Here is an 18,985-nt window from a genome sequence, read left to right on the forward strand (position 1 = left end):
CCATCTACCTGGCAGGGGCTCTACCAGGCATAATGTGGGCTCTAACTGGAAAAATGTGTATCAGGGGCTTCACATGGTATAATGTGGGCTCTAACTGGCATAATGTGTATCAGGGGCTCTAACTGGCATAATGTGTATCAGGGACTCTACCTGGCATAACGGGGGCTCTACCTGGCATAATGTGTATCAGGGGCTCTGCCTGGCATAATAAAGGCTTTACTTGGCATAATGTGTACCAGGGGCTCTACCTGGTATAATGTGTTTCAGTGGTTCTACCTGGCATAATGTGTATCAGGGGCTCTGCTTCGGTGTAATGTGTATGGGGGTACTACTGTGTGGTGTAATGTGAATAATGGACACTACTGTGCCGTGTAATGTAAACTGGTACTATTCTGTGACCACACCTCTTCCCCGTAAAGCCATGCCACTATATTCTTGGAGCATGCATCATCAGCGCGCACTGTCCCTGTTTTAAATGTGGTAGGAAAGGTGGCACCAATTCTTTTTCTGGCACAGGGCACCAAAATGTCTACTTACACCACTGTTATTAAGTGCACCATTACTAATTTATTACTTGTTTATTACTGATGGCAGCATGTATTCTAAACCCGACCTAATGGTATGATTTAAAAATAGAAAGGTTTTATGTCAATACATCATTGTCTATATCCTCTAAGCTATTCACACATCAGGAGCCATGTTGAAATGTTTGTTCTGACTGATTTTCATAGAGTACAAATAGCAATAACAAGGGTTGACAAAAAACAAGGAGTTGAAAGATAAAATAGAAAGCAGTTGATCTCCAACTGTTTCAGTTCATCAATGGTAAATAAACGAACAACCAATGAGAGCACTGCTTTCATCTAAATATCAGTTTGACCAATTTGTGAGCAGGAGGATTGCAATTTATGTGGGTAAATTCATGAAACTGAGTAAGAGGAAGGCGGCTGTTGTATCATACCTCTGGATTATGTCGTTGTCAGCTTTGCTCTTTATAAAGTTCTGATTTTTAAACTCACGGAAGTCCAAATAGTAATTTAAACGCCTGATTTATCTGTGTTAAAACTGGGTAAGCAACAGCTTAACATAATTATAATTATGTTACCATTTCATGGTATCACATAACCATTCTACTGATTTTCTTTCTTTAATCAACTAAATAAACATGTGCCCTGTATCATCATCTACAGTTGTTACTCTTATCAAGTAACTCCATGACTGTGCATTCCATAAATGAATAATCCCACACTTTATGCATACAAATTAGCACACATTCATAAACATGTAAGCATAATTACATGAATGGCTTGGGAAAATAACATTTGTGTAGTAAATTAAAAGTAAGTCATCTTTTTTTTCCAAGTAGAATGCTATGTATAGTGAGTCAGTATTATTTGCAAAGCACAATTCTGACTGGTAAATCAACTTAAGTTATTTTGTTCTAGATTTGTACTAAATATAGCCTCTTTCAGAAATAATTTAAAGGATTAAATTAAGAAGTACATGAAAATATAGATTTTATATGTACATAAGTATAATCCAAAACAGCATACACCGTGGCATGTGAGTGCGTTCTCTGCAGGCAGCTATAGGTACAGTACAAGGACATACAATGACAAACAAAGGAACAGATAGAATAGGATAAAAGAACAGATCTGTGGGTTACTAAATGATAGTGTCATTTAAGAGCAATAAAATAAACAATGCTTGTCTCTATTAATACATTCACACCATGCTAAAATTGCTGGTGATATGTCTTGATACAAATACACTGTACATGTTTCCATAAAGTTCTGTCAGTCAACTCTGTTTTATCCCTTTCAGATTAACATTAATATTGTCCTGTCCAATGGATTTGAAGAATTTTCCTATGGATGTACAAACGTGTGCAATGCAGTTGGAAAGTTGTAAGTTTTTAAAACAAATACAAGTTGCATAGTTGTTGTGCTTTAAGAGTTATAACGATGGTAGAATTTCCTGCCACTGGTTTAAGATAATAACGGAGGTCAAGAAGAGTAATTGTAAAGTTGTTTAACTACAAAACTCATAATGATCCTCTCAAGCTTTGGAAGCTAAATATATAGAATATCACAGTCTGTGAGTAACTGGATTTAGATTCTTTGATGGTACTTGGAAAAATTGATTACAGTGAAATTAGGAATGAAAATGCAGCCTAACAGTACCTTGTACACTATATCACATACAGATGTGTTCCTCATGCACCTAATGTTACGAGCTGCCCAATGTGAAATGCCCAAAAGGTATAGTGTTGCGTCTTTTTCTTTAAATTTTGTATCTATATTGCATTGCAGACACAGCAAAATATCATTTATAGGGGGAATCCAATGAGGTTCAATGAAACAGCGGGAGTGAAAAACTTGATCTTTTTTTGCGATTTTTCTCCCGTTAAAAAAATATTTTTACGTGCGAAAACACACATGTTCAGTGAAACCTGTGTGTTTTTGACGCTGCAAACCTGAAAAGTCAGCACTTATCGGGGATTTGTTTTGCCTGCCTGAAGCAAGTGAAACAAAATCCCTGATAAGCCATGGCGACCCCTCCAGTCAGTCCCCACGCATGCCGCTGCAGCCAAGGATGGCAGGGAGGGAACCCTGGGATCTGGCACTCATCTATATTTTCATCTACTTCCTGTAACCCACATCCACCCCTCTTCCCCCGCCCCGGGTGCACCGGCCAAGCAGGGGTCATGTGACGGGGAGCCGGAGCTATCGGAGCAGCAGCAGCAGTCAGGAGCTGGAGCTGTCAGGGAAGTCCAATGCCCGGTGCTAAGGCATGACACAATCCCCGTTAAGCCATGGCTTGTTTCGGTGATATTATTACCTGTGGTAATGTACCATGGTTAATTGGATTTCCCCCATAATGTACTACATTCAAAGTTGTAACTGAATCACAACAGAAATTGCTTGGCCGGAGAAAAAAAATAAGCTGCTGAATTTTAGCACTTCATATACGGATTTAGACTCATTCGCACACAGATGTAAAAATGTTGCACGGGATCAGTAAAATCTAGCAAAGAAGTTTTGTATTTTCCAGTTGTTTTATTTATGTCGAGTTGCACGGAACTGGTGTGCCAAGAGGTGCTTTAGGCATGACTGAACCTATGATGTACAATATAAGGACATATCTGTACACTGTACATACAATCAAAATTTCCGATATTCAATTTATTTTAGCAAAAATTTTCTCAAATTGTTGAGTGTTTGAACAGAATAATAATCAATCTCTATCAGAATAATCCCAAGATTAATCAGACACTTTTTGAGACTGGTCTTAGAAGTGTCTGGGCAATAACTGAACATGTATGCAGGTATCCTCCATACACATGAACTGGACCCCATAATAGATCCCAATTGATAGATGTTTTTAAAATGGATGCATATGGGATGAAGCAGACTGCTTGCCATTTGGTGCGAGCTGCTGACTATGACTGTAACTTTAAGTTGTCAATCAGATGTAAGCAAAATTTTCAAAACTGTTGTGTGACATATTTGTCTCATTCTACACTAGATTGAGCAATGTATGCATGTTTTAAGGACTAAGTGTTACTAGTCGTACCCACTGACGCTGAGAGATGGGGGGGGCAGGAACTAATTATCCAGGCCCAGGCATAATAGAGGGGCTTGGTTGGGCCCGGGTCCACATGCCCCCCACCACACACACTTCTTGTCAACTAGCCACTGCTGCCTCTCTCCCCAGCCCAGAACATGCTGCTATGTGCTGGGCTGCGGGGGGTCCAGGGAGGCTACAACTACTAAGTGTAGCAGTCTCCTCTGCCTGCAGGGGGGATTAGTGATCACACTGATTGTGCCCCTCCCCCCAATCTGCTCCTTGCTGAGTGGCTCACAATGCTTCCCGCCTCCTCCTCCCCCCCCCCCCCAAATGAGCAGGTGTTTTTTTTAAGGGACAAGGCCACACCCTGCTTTACCGGAGTTCTGGCAATCTCTCTATGGCCCTGGTTTTACCTCTACCATGCGAAATAACCAACCTAAATTATTTTGATTGTCTCTGCTCTATTCATAGACTAGCTTCTGTAATATGTGAAATTACAAATTCAGCACAGAATTGCATTTCACTGAATGTTTAAGCGAAAGTAGAACTCAAATATTGCTTCTCCCTAGTGACCATACACACACTGATCAGGTTGTTTAGCTTTAATGTAGAATGACAGTATGTGTGGTAGACAGGACTGCCACCAGAAATTGTGGGGCCCGGGACTGAAAAAAGAGGCAGCCCCCCCCCCCCCCCCCACACACACACACCCACACACACACATCCAAACACACAAAAAAAACATACTTACCTTTCCAAATCTGTCCTGACTGAGTCCTCCTCTCTGCTCTCTCGCCCACGCTGTTCCTGGCTGTCCTGACTCCTATCTCTTCAGTCTTAGGCTCTTCTTCATGATGTCACGCTGCGCCGCATCTAGAAGACAAAAAACTTTATTCAAACAGGCACAGCAGCTGTGAGCCTGTGATCATCGGCGGCGGGTGACGGGTGGCGGGCGGGCGGTGATAGCTGCAGTGCTCACTGACCTGACCGACAGTGCAGGGCAGGCTGAAGCTCAGCAGAAGGGGTGCGGCGGGTGCGGGCGGCGGGCAGCGGCAGTTGGTGACTCAGCAGAGTGACAGTTAAGGGCAGTGTGCAGTGTAATAATGAGCTGGAAGAGGCGGCCAGTCGCGGTTAGTGTCCCTGGCGGCGGCCGCCGCCGGGAATATCAACGGATGGCTGTTTGAGCAGCCCGGGCCCTCCACTCTGTCAGAGTGGCTGGGCTCGGGACAACTGTGCACAGGGCACCCCCTTGATGGCGGCCCTGGTGGTAGATTTGCTGGACACCTGGCCAAATCTGGTCCTACAGTACTGTATGTTGTTCAGGCAGAAAAAATGAATCTGACAAGGGGATCAGTATGATTTACCGGCGGATGGGATGCCTGCTGTCAATATCCAGACAGCGGCATCCCGCTCGCCAGAATACCGACAGCAGGGCAAGCACAAACATTGCCCTTATGGGCTCGCTGTGCTTGCCACACTGCGGACACAGTGACTCGCTGCACTTGGATCTATTCCCACTCTATGGGTGTCATGAACACCTACGAGTGGGAATAGCCCTGCTGAGCTGGGATTCCGGCTGGCAGCATTGCCAGCTGTCGGGAATCATGCATCGGTATTCTGACCACCGGATACCGACAGCCGGCAAATTGACTGCATCCCCTGACAAGAACACATGTAACTTGTATGCTGAAATGATCAAAACCGTAATACTGTACATAGATCTGCGTACATAATCAGCTTTTTCTTTGCTTACTTTTATTTTGATTGGCCATAATAGACTTTCCAATTATCCATGCTATGATATCAACCTACTGTAATTAGGTGAAATAGTATCTCTGCGTACAATACATGGGCAGTTTTATATAATAGTCATTTAATAATTTACTATTGAGTTTGACAATATAATAATATCTCATTAGTAAATAAGTTAACAGCAACATACAATTAGTGCTGTAAACTACAATTTGATTTATTAATCCCACCAAATTTTGGGGACCTTATTTCATTACATAAAGTATTCCCTAACAGTAAGCATTAGCAGCATTGTCAAGTGTTTGAGCCTGAAGCAGTGATTTACAGCAAATATCTGGATCCATTCAGATAATCACTGTTGCCATGGCAGCCAGACCATGCAAGAACTGTGATGAACAAATTAAGAAATTCTGGGATAATCATTAACTTTTAAGCAATGCTGCCATAACCAAGAACCTAATCTGTTTTCTCCAGTAAAATCATTACTAGATGCCATTTTCTTTATAGCATTTCATCACACCGGATAAAAGTAGGGACAAATTAAATGTCACCTTTAATGATTGCATTTAAAAAGTCAGCATTTCCATTGCTCATTTCAATGCTCTTTGCTGATGATGTTTCTTTGGTGTTATTGCAATTTAATGAATAAATTTTAGGGATCAGCTGTAGTTTATTACAAATTTACAAAAAAATGATGTCTGGTTTAAGTAAATTTAAAATGGAGATGACATTTGTTCCCAATAAAAACATCCTATATAATAAAAGGCTAACGCTGCTTCTCATCTCTGTGTGGGGATTCAAGTGTTTTGTGCGCCAGCGGCCACTAGATGGCACCTGACAGAGCAATTCAAGTGTTGCTCCATTTGGGTGCGCACAACCGGTGTGCTGACGTGCTGGTAACTAGTACTTGATCAGTTTACTCTAAATAACAATAAAAATATAAACACTCTGCTTGTCCGTCTCCCATAGGCCAAGTTACTATGCTTTTAATCTCTTTTTTGAAAAACACAAAAACCTTATAAATAAAGTGGAAATAAGTTACTGTAAATTATATGCAGTAGCCATGTTATTAGGTCATTTAGAGTAAAATAAAGTGAAAGGATATATTCCATATAAAATATAAGACCAGGAGACCGGATCCTAAACTATGGAGTATATTTACTAAAGGTCAGATTTAGACCGATATTAAACCAATTTAAAACCTACTGACATTGGCAGCATTACCTACTGCTAAATTTGTGACGTGCTTTCCTGCAATTGCACTCACACACTTCATACTCACCTACTCCTTGGCGGTGATCGGTACGCTTATCCATGTAGAAGTCTGTTCTTGGTAAAATAAAAATATGCATGTTCCTAAGCCTACATACAGTACAGCATCCCAAAATTACAGTTCACATGTGATTTCCTGCACAATAGTTCTGGTTGGCTAAGGTTTAGACCTCTCTCAGCCAATCAATGGGCATTTTTAATGGCAACGTCCTCTGATTGGCTGAGAGAGGTCTGACTCTTAGCCAATCAGGAATATAGTGCAGGAAATCATGTGTGAACTGTCATTTCAGGATGCTGTACTGTGTGTAGGCTTGGGAAGATGAATATTTTTATTGTACCGAGACCAGACTTCTACATGGATAAGGATACTTCCAAGGAGTAGGTGACAATGAAGTATGTGATTGTGAGCACGATTTTTTTGTAGTAAAGTGAGTCCTGTCTTTTTTTAAATATTTTCTTTACAGTGGGGACACAGGTGCCATCAGGTCCTTACTGTTCAGGCATGCTAGTGGTTCTCCAAGTGTCAGCATACCAGGGCAGGTTTGCTGGGACTTGTAGTTTCACTGTAAAGAACAATATTTATTTTAACATTCTCACATGAACCTTACTCCCTTCAACACCAGGGGTGTGGGGCATAGACCCGTACTTCTAGTCCAGGCCTGGAGGGATCATCGGGAAAAACCCCCAGGCCTGGGCTGACCAGTTTGTGGGAGGTTTATGTCATTGCAGGTGAACCCCATCATGTGTGTCTCCCTGCTATGGTGTAATCCCCCGATTTTGTGGTCAGTTTTTGGTTTGTTATAAAACCGACCTTTAGTAAATCTGGGGATACTATAGCTGTAAAAACATTGGTGTTTTTCTGTTTTTTAGATTTTGGTCATACAGTTAAATAGGTTTTTGGTCAATTTTTTAGTCAGCCTTGCCTTTATAAAATCTCTGATTTGCAAAAGAGATAAAAAAATGACCAAAATAAAAAACAAGTAGATCAAAAATGAACCATTAGTAAATATACCCCTATGTTGCTTTTAAAGTGGGATTTTTAAACCAGGCATGGGAAGAGGCAAGAAAGCAATTGTCCTCCACCCTATGGTGGTCATTATGAGTTGATCGCTAGCTGTTTTCGGTCGCTGCGCAGTGATCAGGCAAAAAAATGGCACTTCTGCACATGCGTATGGTGCGCAATGCGCACGCACGACGTACTTTCACAAAAGCCGAAGTAGTTTCACACAAGGTCTAGCAACGCTTTTCAGTCGCACTGCTCGCCGCAGAGTGATTGACATGAAGTAGGCGTTTCTGGGGGGTAACTGACCATTTTCGGGGAGTGTGTGGAAAAATGCAGGCATGTCAGATCCAAACGCAGGCGTGCCAGGGGAAACGCAGGCGTGGCTAGCCGAACGCAGGGCATTTTCATGACGTCAAAACAGGAACTAAATAGTCTGAAGTGATCGCTAGGTAGGAGTAGTTCTGGCACTGCTCAGAAACTACATAATCTTTTTTTTTGTAGCCGCGCTGCGATCCTTTCGTTCGCACTTCTGCTAAGCTAAGATACACTCCCAGAGGGCAGCAGCTTAGCGTTTGCACTGCTGCTAAAAGCAGCTAGCAAGCGAACAACTCGGAATGAAGGCCTATGTCAGCAATGGGAGCTTCAGGAGGTTTCTACCAGCACTACACATAGCCAATTTATCAGTACTCAGTCCTTCTATTCTTTTATGAGCAGTCGTAGAGTGGATTTCACTGCAATATATAGAAAAAGAAAGAGCTATAAAAGGAGCACATTTTTTTATTTGGTCACATAGGTCTAGGAAAAATTGCAGGAGTGGTAGGTTGCCCCTCTTTTCTTCATCTTAAACTTTTTCCCAAATGTATATCTGCAAGCAGAAAAAAATAAAGGACCTTTTGAAATAATAGTAGAATACATTTACCTATTTCAATTACAGTACATGTGTAATGTAGTAGTCTGGACCATAGAGCTTTGTGTTCATGAACAGTAGGGTTGGGTAGCACAACAAACACGGTCTGGCAAAGAACAAAATTAAAAATCTGTTTATTTTTTCTCAATGTTTTATCATTGTACAACTCCATATTCCCCTGTAGGTGACTTTTTGCACTAAAAAAAGTAAACATTTTCTACAGAATGCTGCTCGCCATGTCCTAATTAATAGCCCAGTGCAAATTTGGTGACAATCTCATTGTTAAATCAAGCTACAGATGACTCTGATTTGGGAAAGTTTAAATATAGTACTATATGGTTACCCTGTATAACAGAAGCAAATATCATGGGGCTTGCTACCTATCAATTCCCTATGAAAACTGTGACATCTGTGACATCAAGGAGCCAGGAGTCACCAGGTGCTAGTGAATCATTAGTCTGCAGTTCACAATGTGGCTGCCTCTATTCTGTATAGCCACAGATAGGATTTAACATGTATAACAAAAATGAATACATACATGTATAAATGTCTTTCAATCCTACCAATTAACTGATCTTTTTCACCCAAAGAAATCTAGAAACAAAATGTATATTTTTGTTTTGTTCATTTTAAGCTCAGTATTGTATAAGCATCATTATATAACATTAAGCATTCTGATATTGTTTAAAATGAAGCGGCATATTTAGAACTGGCTGTAAATTGTAAGAGGTTATTGCTACTTTATATGAGGGTAAAATGCTTCTTTTTCTTTTCTGTGAAAAACTGATGTGATTTCAATTTATAGTGTAATCAACTGTGTTTTGTTTACCCTAGTTGGATATACAATGAATGACCTTATATTTGAATGGCTGAGTAATAGCCCAGTGCAAGTTGCTGATGGTCTAACATTGCCACAGTTTATACTGAAAGAGGAGAATGAGCTTGGCTACTGTACAAAGCACTACAACACAGGTAAAAGACATTTCCAACAGTTACCTACACCCTTCTGACATTTTTATTATTTTAAATCATGAAACACACTGTAGCTTTGATGTAAAGGAAAAAGGAAAATCCAGGTGCACACTTTAAGCACCACTAAGGGGTAAATTTACTAAATGTTCTAAAAATGAAAAGTGATGATGTTGCCCATAGCAACCAATCAGATTCTGTCTATCATTTTCTAGGATGCAATGGCCTAACCTAAGAGTCATATAATTTTGATAAACTCTACAATTAACATAGAGTATAAGTGAGGTTCTTCGAGTTTGTACTGTACATGTTTGATTAAAACTGCGTGCTCATCCACCATGTCAAGGTGAACCCCATCACATGGGTCACTAACATCCCTAACACATTGTAGCAATGTATCCAGGACTTACCTATAATAGTCGCCCATAATATAAAGACAGCTGATTAAAATCTCCTAAAAGCAGATGGGAGAGGGGCTAATACCAAGCAAGGAGCAATCTCAACCTTCAAGTGTACAATATATACACAAATATAGAGGGACAGAGGGAAATGCAGGGGACTTGGACTGCACACCCTAATTTTCAACATAATAATGACATGATATGTTTAATATTAGAGTACGCAGTCCAAGCCTCCCCCTTTCCTCTATAATTTATAGGGAACAGGTATACTGCAAGTTGTTGGTGAATGAAAAAACAGCTTGTCACATAGATACAATTGTTCTCCCCCCTACATGTCTAGTCTCAATTCCACACATATTCCCTCCTTACAACTTCACTCTGCCACCTTACCTCCTCCCATATCACCTCTTTCTAGTTCTGTGTTTCAATATTTCTCCTATGCTGCTTCCAGTTCCTAAATACCCTCTCTTGCCCAATTATGAGCTCGAATTACTAATTTCTTCATTCAAGTCTAGTGCCACCCCGCACAGTAACTCTCTAGACACTGCATTCCCTAACTTTTCTCCCATCTCCTTCTATGTGTGTACCTACATTACCAATCTACAGTGTAAGCTATCACAAGCAGGGATCTCTTAATTGTCTACTCTTCTTAATTAGGAAACTTGAGGGTTTAATTATGTGTGCTAGTAAATTTGTAAACTTGTCTGTAATTGATATAATTATTCCCTATGTATGGTGTATTGGAAAACTATTGGTGGGAATCATCTTAGATGCCATAAATGACAGAGGTGTAAGCTCTATGGGTAGCAGTGTACTGTGACTGCATACAGACCTAATGACACTGTAAGATAGTGTTTCCCAAGTTCAGTCCTGAGGGAACTCTGACAGTGCTTGTTTTTCATACACCATGATGTATTCATTACTGAGAAATGCAGTTGAGGAGATCAACAGGTAGCACTAATTATATTTTGAGGAGATCTGGAAAACATGCAGTGTTAGGGTGCTCTGATGAATGGAGTTAGGAAACACTGCTGTAAACAATTCTGGGAAGTTTCTACTATGTGCTGAATATTTTAAATATGTTGTACTGTATGTTGTTTATTTTTAGTTGTCTTCATTTTACCCCCATACCGTCAGTGTATGGGGGTCACATCATATTAGGTAAATTACATAGCATGTCTGACAATACAACAGACATTGGTTTCTCTTTCCTAAAAGTTTAATAAGTAATTTAATAAATGGTAGTGATCTCCATGCCAGAATTTACAGTGGATATATGTAAATAAACATTTGGTTTGTATTAGCCAATTACATGAATGTTCCTTATATTATCTTAATAAATTGTGTTTTGTATTTTTCACATAAACTGCTGCTCAGTTTATCAAGTATGGATTTGATTTGATTTGTCATGAAAGTAATATTATGTCTGAATAATTCATACCCTTATGATGACTCACGTTAGATCCTGATGGTTACTCCACTGATTGGAACAATGTTATAATTCCTATAAGACCTTTGACTCTTGGCTTCACAGCAGACAGATACTTAAAAGGAAAGGGTTTTTTTTCTTTTTCCAAGAAAAAGGAAACTCCTAAGAGATTATATCTCTGCAAGTATATGCTGCTAAACTATCTCTGCCTCTTGAAACTTTTATTTTTAGAGCTATTACTTTGAGCAGCTGAACCCTTTCCTTACATTGCATTTAAAGAGACATTGGGGTAATTTTACTAAATGGGAGGTTTGCAAAATCTCCAGTATTTTCAGCTCAAAACCATTTTAAAGAGGTATTATAGTAATACATAGATAAAGAGGCATGTCTAGGGTATGTGTTTTTATTTATTTACTACAACATTCTTTGTGTGTGCCCTTTTTTATTATTATTATTATTATTATTTACTTTTTTTTTTTTTGTTTACAGGTGCACTGCATGTCACAATAGGCCTTGGATGCCAGACATGATGGCACTTATAGTTCTTCAAGTGCCAGCATGACCTGACTGACAATAAAATTAGGCAAGGCTTTGCTTGGTGAGACCTGTAGTGTGCCATTAACATACTGTAACATTAACAATATTAGTGGTTTTGAGATGAACCCTAGATTAATTTGCAACATACCCTCAGCAAATTGCAAAACCACCACCTGAAAAATCATGTCCTTTATGTTTGTTTATTAGGATATGTACGTTCTTAAGTTATCTACTCTAGAGTTACTGTAGTTTAATTGTTTTAGAGCAGGGCTGGCCAAACCAGTCCTCGAGATCTAGCAACAGTTCACATTTTCCAGACCACCTAGCTGGTGCACAGGTGTAGTCATTACTAATTAAGATGTGCTGCATTCATTCCTAACTGACAATTCTACATATCTCCAGGAGGCCTGGAAAACATGAACTGTTGGTAGATCTCGAGGACCGGTTTGGCCAGCCCTGTTTTAGAGTATATTGTTTTTTCAATCTACTACTGTTACATGTAATCTTCAGGTGTTATTTTCCATGAATTCTTTAATTGTTTGTTCAAAGTACTGTTTAATTCTCAATTCAGATATTTTTTTAAAAGTGAATAAATGTATTGCTTGACAAGATATTAGCAGTATTTTAGTATATATTATGTACATATATATATATATATATATTCATTCAATTTTATTTACTAGAGACATAGTTCAGATTTTTCAATCCTTGACATTTTTGTGTTGGAAAATGTGTTTTTCTTTTGCTGAAGGTGTATGCAAAAATGTGATTCTCCACTGCAGTGCGACTGAAAAGTACAAAAGTTTCATATTTAAAGTATAACAAAACTGTAGCTTCAATCTCCATCTCAGAACTGGTGCAGAATGTAAACATTTTTGCAGATGTGTGCCCTTTCACATACCAAGACTCCAACATTGCAGTAAATACACTCTTTTTAGCCCTTTTTTCTTGTTAATAAACTAGCCCCACAATATAAAGCCTGCTGCAGACATTTGAGGGCAGGGAGGGGGCAACGATGGGCTCTGTGTTCCAAAAACGGAGGCATGTCACCTCTGTTTTGGAGGAGTTCTGAGACCAGGATCTCCATCGGAAGTCAGAGATTTCGTGGCCTCTTGGTCGAAGCTGCGGTGGCAATCTGGCATGATCCCATGGGTCATGCAGTTGGCCAATGGTGTCGCAGGTTATCTGGTGTTGCATCCTAGGATGCAGCATAGATCCCTAATGCATGCAGGAGGTGTCTACTTATACCACACACCTCCTGCGCATTACCATATGAGAGCATTGCTGCTGTTTCCTTGGAAGCAGCAGCGATGCTTACACCAGCCACATCTGAAATAGGTCCTTAGCTTGCACTGTCAGGTGTAAATTACACAGTGTTTTTTTTATGTAAAAGTACGGGGAAACAGGTAAAAGAATATGATGCATTGCTCTTTTGTAAGCCTGTGCTTATTACAGAACTCTCTGTAGTTGCATTAATGTACATTTTCCTTACCTGTCCATGGTGCTGAAACAGGGATAGGAAATCAAGAATAGCATACTGTATGCAACATTTTTACAATTTCAATGGCAAGACCTGGTATCCTACTTTTATTCAGGTACAAGAGTAACAAGACCAAGTGAAAGTGCTTAAATAAAGAGAGGCACTGATACCAGCTTAATATTACATGACAAGAGCCTTTATTACAAGTGCCAAAATCTTCTTTTTTTTTCTTTCTTTTTTCTTGTTCCTTCCTATTTTTTAGTCAGAGAACCTAGTTATTAGACTCTTTACACTATGGCAAGGGGAAACTCGATGCTACTTTATATTCAAAGTGAATCTACCGGATTTGCTTTTTTTTTATATAACAGCAATAGCTCCTTTATTCTTGACCAGTAACTACAAAGTGACATCTAACATAATTAAAATGTATAGCCATATTAACACACTTCTGTTAACTCTCTGTAGTGTAAAGTACAGTTCAATAAATATTTATATATCCTAGTAGCAGTTTGTTAAGTGGGCATTTAAACGTCCAAAAACAGATGTCAGATGCACATTTATATGTTGCATTATGGGCCTAATTCAGACCTGATCGCAACAGCAAAAGTTTTGTCTAATGGGCAAAACCATGTGCACTACATGGAAGGCAGATATAACATGTGCAGAAAGAGTTAGATTTTGGTGGGGTGTGTTCAAACTGAAATCTAATTTGCAGTGTAAAAATAAAGTGTTACGTTCCTGGTGCTCAGAACTAGAGAGATGTTGCGTAGTGAGTCCAGAGCACCAGGACGTGACGCTGAAATAAGGTGTGGTACGGAAATAGCCCTTAGCACCCTACCTCCATTGTCTCACCCGTGTGGTCAGTTCACGCCTGAGTGACTATGGTTTCTTGGGCCCACGGCAGCCGCGTTTGAAGGGCGGATTAGGTCTTCCCAACTCCGATGCCCCCAGGTCTTAGAGTGAGACAAGGCGTGAACCGAGACAGGATAATAACAAGGGGACCTCTAACTAAAGCAAACAGAAGGCTAGGGGCTACTAACAACCCTAAAACTAAATATAAGTGCGGCACGCCGCCAAAGGAAGAGAACGACAAAAGATACCACTGTCCACACCCCCACACGGCACCGTCGTGTACCGGGGAGGACAGTGAAAAGCGGAAACCTCTGCAAAACCACCAGTACAAAATAAACGCAAGGACTAAGCGGCCTAGGCCGCAACACACGGCAGAAGCCGCTACTCACGAAACCGGGAGAGAACCCCAATAAGCGAGATGCCCAGATGACTGCAACAGGTTCACTTGGACTGGAAGAATTCCCAGGACCGGCTTCAGAACTCCAGGACTCAGGAACACAGGGAACAGGATCGACCAGATACAGCTGACCAGAAACAAACGTTGCAAGGCAGGAACAGCATATAGCAAGCTATCACCGGCGAGGCTGCAGTGTGCTGGCTCCCATAAAAAGGCCCTGCTGGCCAATGACAGGAGGGCCAGCAAGACCAGCCCCCAGACCCTAATTACTAGTTGCCATGCAGCTGCCCTGCTGCACGAACAACTTTTCAATTTCATCTGGCAACGGGGAATGCGGTCCGCCAATGGCGTCCCCGTTGCCATGGACCCAGCAGCTGTGAACGCCCGATGTCCTAGCATTGCCAGGGACCTGGCGGCTACAGTACGCACGGCGTCCTGGCGTTGATAGGCGCCGGGCGGGCAGGGAGGGAGGTGCAGCGGCCGTGAGCGTCGCTCGTAAGCAGACCCAGCGGCGCCGCGGACTGCGGCACCTAACAGTAGCCCCCCCTTGAGGAGAGGTTAAAGAACCCCTAAAGCCGGGTTTCTGAGGAAATTCCTGAAAGAATAATCTCTTAAGTTTAGGGGCATGTAAATTGTTATCCAGGACCCAAGATCTTTCTTCCGGGCCATAGCCTTTCCAGTGAACCAAAAAATAAAGCCGGCCCTGAGAAACTTTGGAATCTAAAACCTTCTCCACCTACTCTGGGAAGTCTTCCGAGGGAATATCTTGGAAGAAATATATTGCTTCAGAAGGGAACAGTGAAAAGTATTGTCAATTTTGAGTGATTTAGGCAAGCGTAGCCGAAAAGCAACTGGATTGACCTTCTTAACGATAAGGAACGGTCAATAAATTTGGGTCCCAATCTAGCTGAGGGTTGTCGGAGCTTGATGTTGCAGGTTGACAACCACACCTTATCTCCCACCTTAAAAGTGCATGGGCGTCGGAACCTATCAGAAATTTTTTTTTCTCAGAAGGCAGCCTTCTTAAGGGCAAGGTGCACCTTTTTCCAAATCATTCTGAGACGGGAAGTCAAGGTCAACGAAGAGACTGGAAAATGAGGGTAAAAAGAATTGGCTCTAGGATGAAAGCCCAAGACCGAAAAGAATGGGGACTCCTTGGTGGAAGAATGACAAGAGTTATTATAGGCAAACTCGGCCAAAGGAAGAAATTCAGACCAATCATTCTGAAGTTTGGCCGAATATAGCCGTAAATACGGTTTTAACGACTGATTAACACGTTCAGTTTGTCCGTTAGACTGTGGATGGTACCCAGATGTTAAAGAGAGTTTCATATTTAATGAGGCACAAAAACGTTTCCAGAAACGGGCAATGAATTGTGGTCCCCGATCAGAGACAATATCCATGGGTAAACCATGGAGCCTGAAAACATGGCGGAGAAACAAAACTGCCAACTCTTGAGCGGAGGGTAATCGGGGAAGAGCAATGAAGTGGGCCATCTTACTAAAACGGTCTACTACCACCCAAATGACTCGGAACCCAGCTGAAAGAGGAAGGTCCACCACGAAATCCATGGATATATGTGACCATGGCCTGAGAGGAACGGCTAGAGGCATGAGTTGCCCGACCGGCAACGATCGAGATACCTTGTACTGAGCACAAACCTGACAGGAACGGACAAATTCCCTTACATCTTTAGAAAGATTAGGCCACCACACTGAGCGAGAGATTAACTCCAAGGTCTTAGTGATACCCGGATGACCAGAAACCTTATTATCATGAAACTCAGCTAGAACAGTGCCTCTCAGAAATTCAGGGACGAAGAGACGATCTGCAGGAGTGACATTGGGAGCCTGCTGCTGAAGCTGGAGTAGCTGTGTAAATAAATCTTGTGTGAGGCCAGCCCGGATGACAGACGATGGGACTATGGGGGTAGTAGCCGGGTGGTTATTGTGAACCGGAAGAAAACAACGTGACAGGGCATCGGCTTTTGTATTCTTGGAACTGGGCCTGAAGGTGATGATAAACCTGAAACGAGTAAAAAACAGTGCCCAACGTGCCTATCGAGCATTAAGCCGTTTAGCTGACTCAATATACTGCAGGTTCTTGTGGTCAGTAAACACAGTAATGGTATGCCTTGCTCCTTCCAGCCAGTGCCTCCACTCCTCGAAAGCCCATTTAACTGCCAACAATTCTCAATTACCAACATCATAGTTGGATTCTGCGGAGGAGAATTTTTGTGGACATGAAGGCACATGGGTGTAATTCCCGAGACTCTGGGTCTTCCTGAGAAAGGATAGCCCCCACTCCAACCTCTCAGGCATCTACCTCGACAATAAAGGGGAGATCTGGGTTAGGGTGTCTGAGTACTGGAGCTGAGACAAAGGCCTGTTTCAAGGCCAGGAAGGCAGACTTGGCTTTAGGCGACCAATTGGAAGGGTCCGCTCCTTTTTTAGTCAATGCCACAATAGGAGCAACCAAATCTGAGAAGGTATGAATAAAACGCCTATAATAATTTGCAAACCCTAAAAAGCGCTGGATTGCTTTTAAGTTCGTGGGTTGTGCCCAATTTAGGATTGCCTGGAGTTTTTTTGGTTCCATGAAAAACCCCTTTGGAGAAATAATATACCCCAGGAAGGACACTTCTGTGATGTGGAAATCACTTTTCTCCAGTTTGGCGTACAAATGATTTTCCTGTAACCTCTGAAGGACCAGTCGCACATGGGTAATATGTTGTTCAAATGACTCAGAGTAAATCAAAATGTCGTCTAAATAAACGACTACGAACATTACAAGAAAGTTGCGAAGGACGTCGTTAATGAGATCTTGAAATACAGCAGGAGCATTAGACAGCCCAAACGGCATCACCAGGAATTCATATTGTCCCGACTGTGTGCTGAAAGCCATCTTCCACTCATCCCCAGATTTTATTCAGATGAGATTGTAAGCCCCTCTAAGATCGATTTTGGAAAAGATAATGGCAGTACGGAGCTGATCAAATAGTACCGAAATCAGTGGCAAGGGGTAGGTGTTTTTAACAGAAATCTTATTCAGAGCCCGATAATCAATACATGGTCTGAGCGACCCATCTTTTTTCTCAACAAAAAAGAACCCTGCACTCAATGGAGATTTCGAGGGCCTAATGAAGCCCTTCTTCAGGCTCTCCTGTACATACTCATCCATTGCCGTAGTTTCCGGCCCAGACAGGGCATCTAGTCTCCCTTTAGGCAAAGAGGCACCGGGAACTAAGTCAATGGTGCAGTCATAGGACCGATGAGGAGGCAGAATATCCGCATTACCCTTGGAGAAAACATCGGCAAAGTCCTGATATTCCAAAGGAATAAGTTCTGGGGTGACAGCCGAAACCCGGACTGGATGGGAAATACATTCCTTAACACAAAAGGGACCCCATCGGGAAATCTCCCAGACCGCCAATCTATGGTGGGATTATGAAAGGCAAGCCAGGGGTGACCCAAAACTACGGGGACTGCCGGACAATGGGTAAGGTAAAACTCGATTTTCTCTGAATGTAGGGCCCCCACTGTCAGTTGTACTGGAGGTGTGCGGTGAGTGATTACCCCATTAGAAAGCGGACCACCATCCAAGCCGTGCATGGTGATACGTTTATCCAAAGGTAACTGTGGAACGCCCAAAGCCTGAGCCCAACCAAGATCCATGAAATTTCCCGCAGCTCCACTGTCGAAGGCCGACACCAACGAACTGAGACTACCAAAGGAAATTTTTACAGGAACTAATAAGGAATTATTAGAGGAGATCAATTGCAGACCCAACTGAACCCCCTCACAATTCACTTGGTCAGAGCGTTTCCCTGCTTATTCGGGAAATTACGCGCAAAATGTCCCTTGCCACCACAATACAAGCAGAGACCAGAATTTAGCCTTCTGGTTCTTTCCTCTGGGGACAGCCGGGAGAGACCCATTTGCATGGGCTCCTCGACGTCCTCAGGGAAAGTATACACACATGGACTAGGCCTGAAACTAGCTCCTCTTTCAGCCCTCCGCTCCCGGAGACGACGATCAATTTTAATAGCAAGCTCCATGAGTTTGTCTAAAGTCTCTGGAGCGGGGTACTGAAGGAGACTGTCTTTAATAACTTCAGACAAACCGAGGCGAAACTGACTGCGCAGGGCCGGGTCATTCCAGCCACAGTCGTTCGACCAACGATGCCCCCAGGTCTTAGAGTGAGACAAGGCGTGAACCGAGACAGGATAATAACAAGGGGACCTCTAACTAAAGCAAACAGAAGGCTAGGGACTACTAACAACCCTAAAACTAAATATAAGCGCGGCACGCCGCCAAAGGAAAAGAACGACAAAAGATACCACTGTCCACACCCCCACACGGCACCATCGTGTACCGGGGAGGACAGTGAAAAGCGGAAGCCTCCGCAAAACCACCA

General features: G+C 42.0%; 1 protein-coding gene and 2 long non-coding RNA genes across 7 annotated transcripts in view; 1 reads left to right on the plus strand and 2 right to left on the minus strand.

Moving 5' to 3' along the window:
* Positions 1–4,630, minus strand: part of LOC135049848 (uncharacterized) — a 37,284-nt gene extending 32,654 nt beyond the window's left edge. For all 4 annotated transcript variants that reach the window (XR_010241494.1, XR_010241493.1, XR_010241495.1 and 1 more), the window contains exons 1-2: positions 4,554–4,630; positions 4,322–4,443 (exon numbers count right to left, since the gene is read on the minus strand). This is a non-coding gene — a long non-coding RNA (uncharacterized LOC135049848). The remainder of the gene's footprint in view (positions 1–4,321; positions 4,444–4,553) is intronic.
* Positions 1–18,985, plus strand: part of GLRA2 (glycine receptor alpha 2) — a 377,430-nt gene that overhangs the window by 94,582 nt on the left and 263,863 nt on the right. For both annotated transcript variants that reach the window (XM_063955778.1, XM_063955780.1), the window contains 2 exons: positions 1,825–1,907; positions 9,339–9,476. In XM_063955778.1, coding sequence (XP_063811848.1) covers positions 1,825–1,907; positions 9,339–9,476 — 221 coding nt within the window. The remainder of the gene's footprint in view (positions 1–1,824; positions 1,908–9,338; positions 9,477–18,985) is intronic.
* Positions 8,359–18,985, minus strand: part of LOC135049849 (uncharacterized) — a 40,722-nt gene continuing 30,095 nt past the window's right edge. The window contains exon 3 of the long non-coding RNA XR_010241496.1: positions 8,359–8,462. This is a non-coding gene — a long non-coding RNA (uncharacterized LOC135049849). The remainder of the gene's footprint in view (positions 8,463–18,985) is intronic.

Source organism: Pseudophryne corroboree, chromosome 2 (genome assembly GCF_028390025.1).
Source record: "Pseudophryne corroboree isolate aPseCor3 chromosome 2, aPseCor3.hap2, whole genome shotgun sequence".
NCBI classification, from domain to species: Eukaryota; Metazoa; Chordata; class Amphibia; order Anura; family Myobatrachidae; genus Pseudophryne; species Pseudophryne corroboree.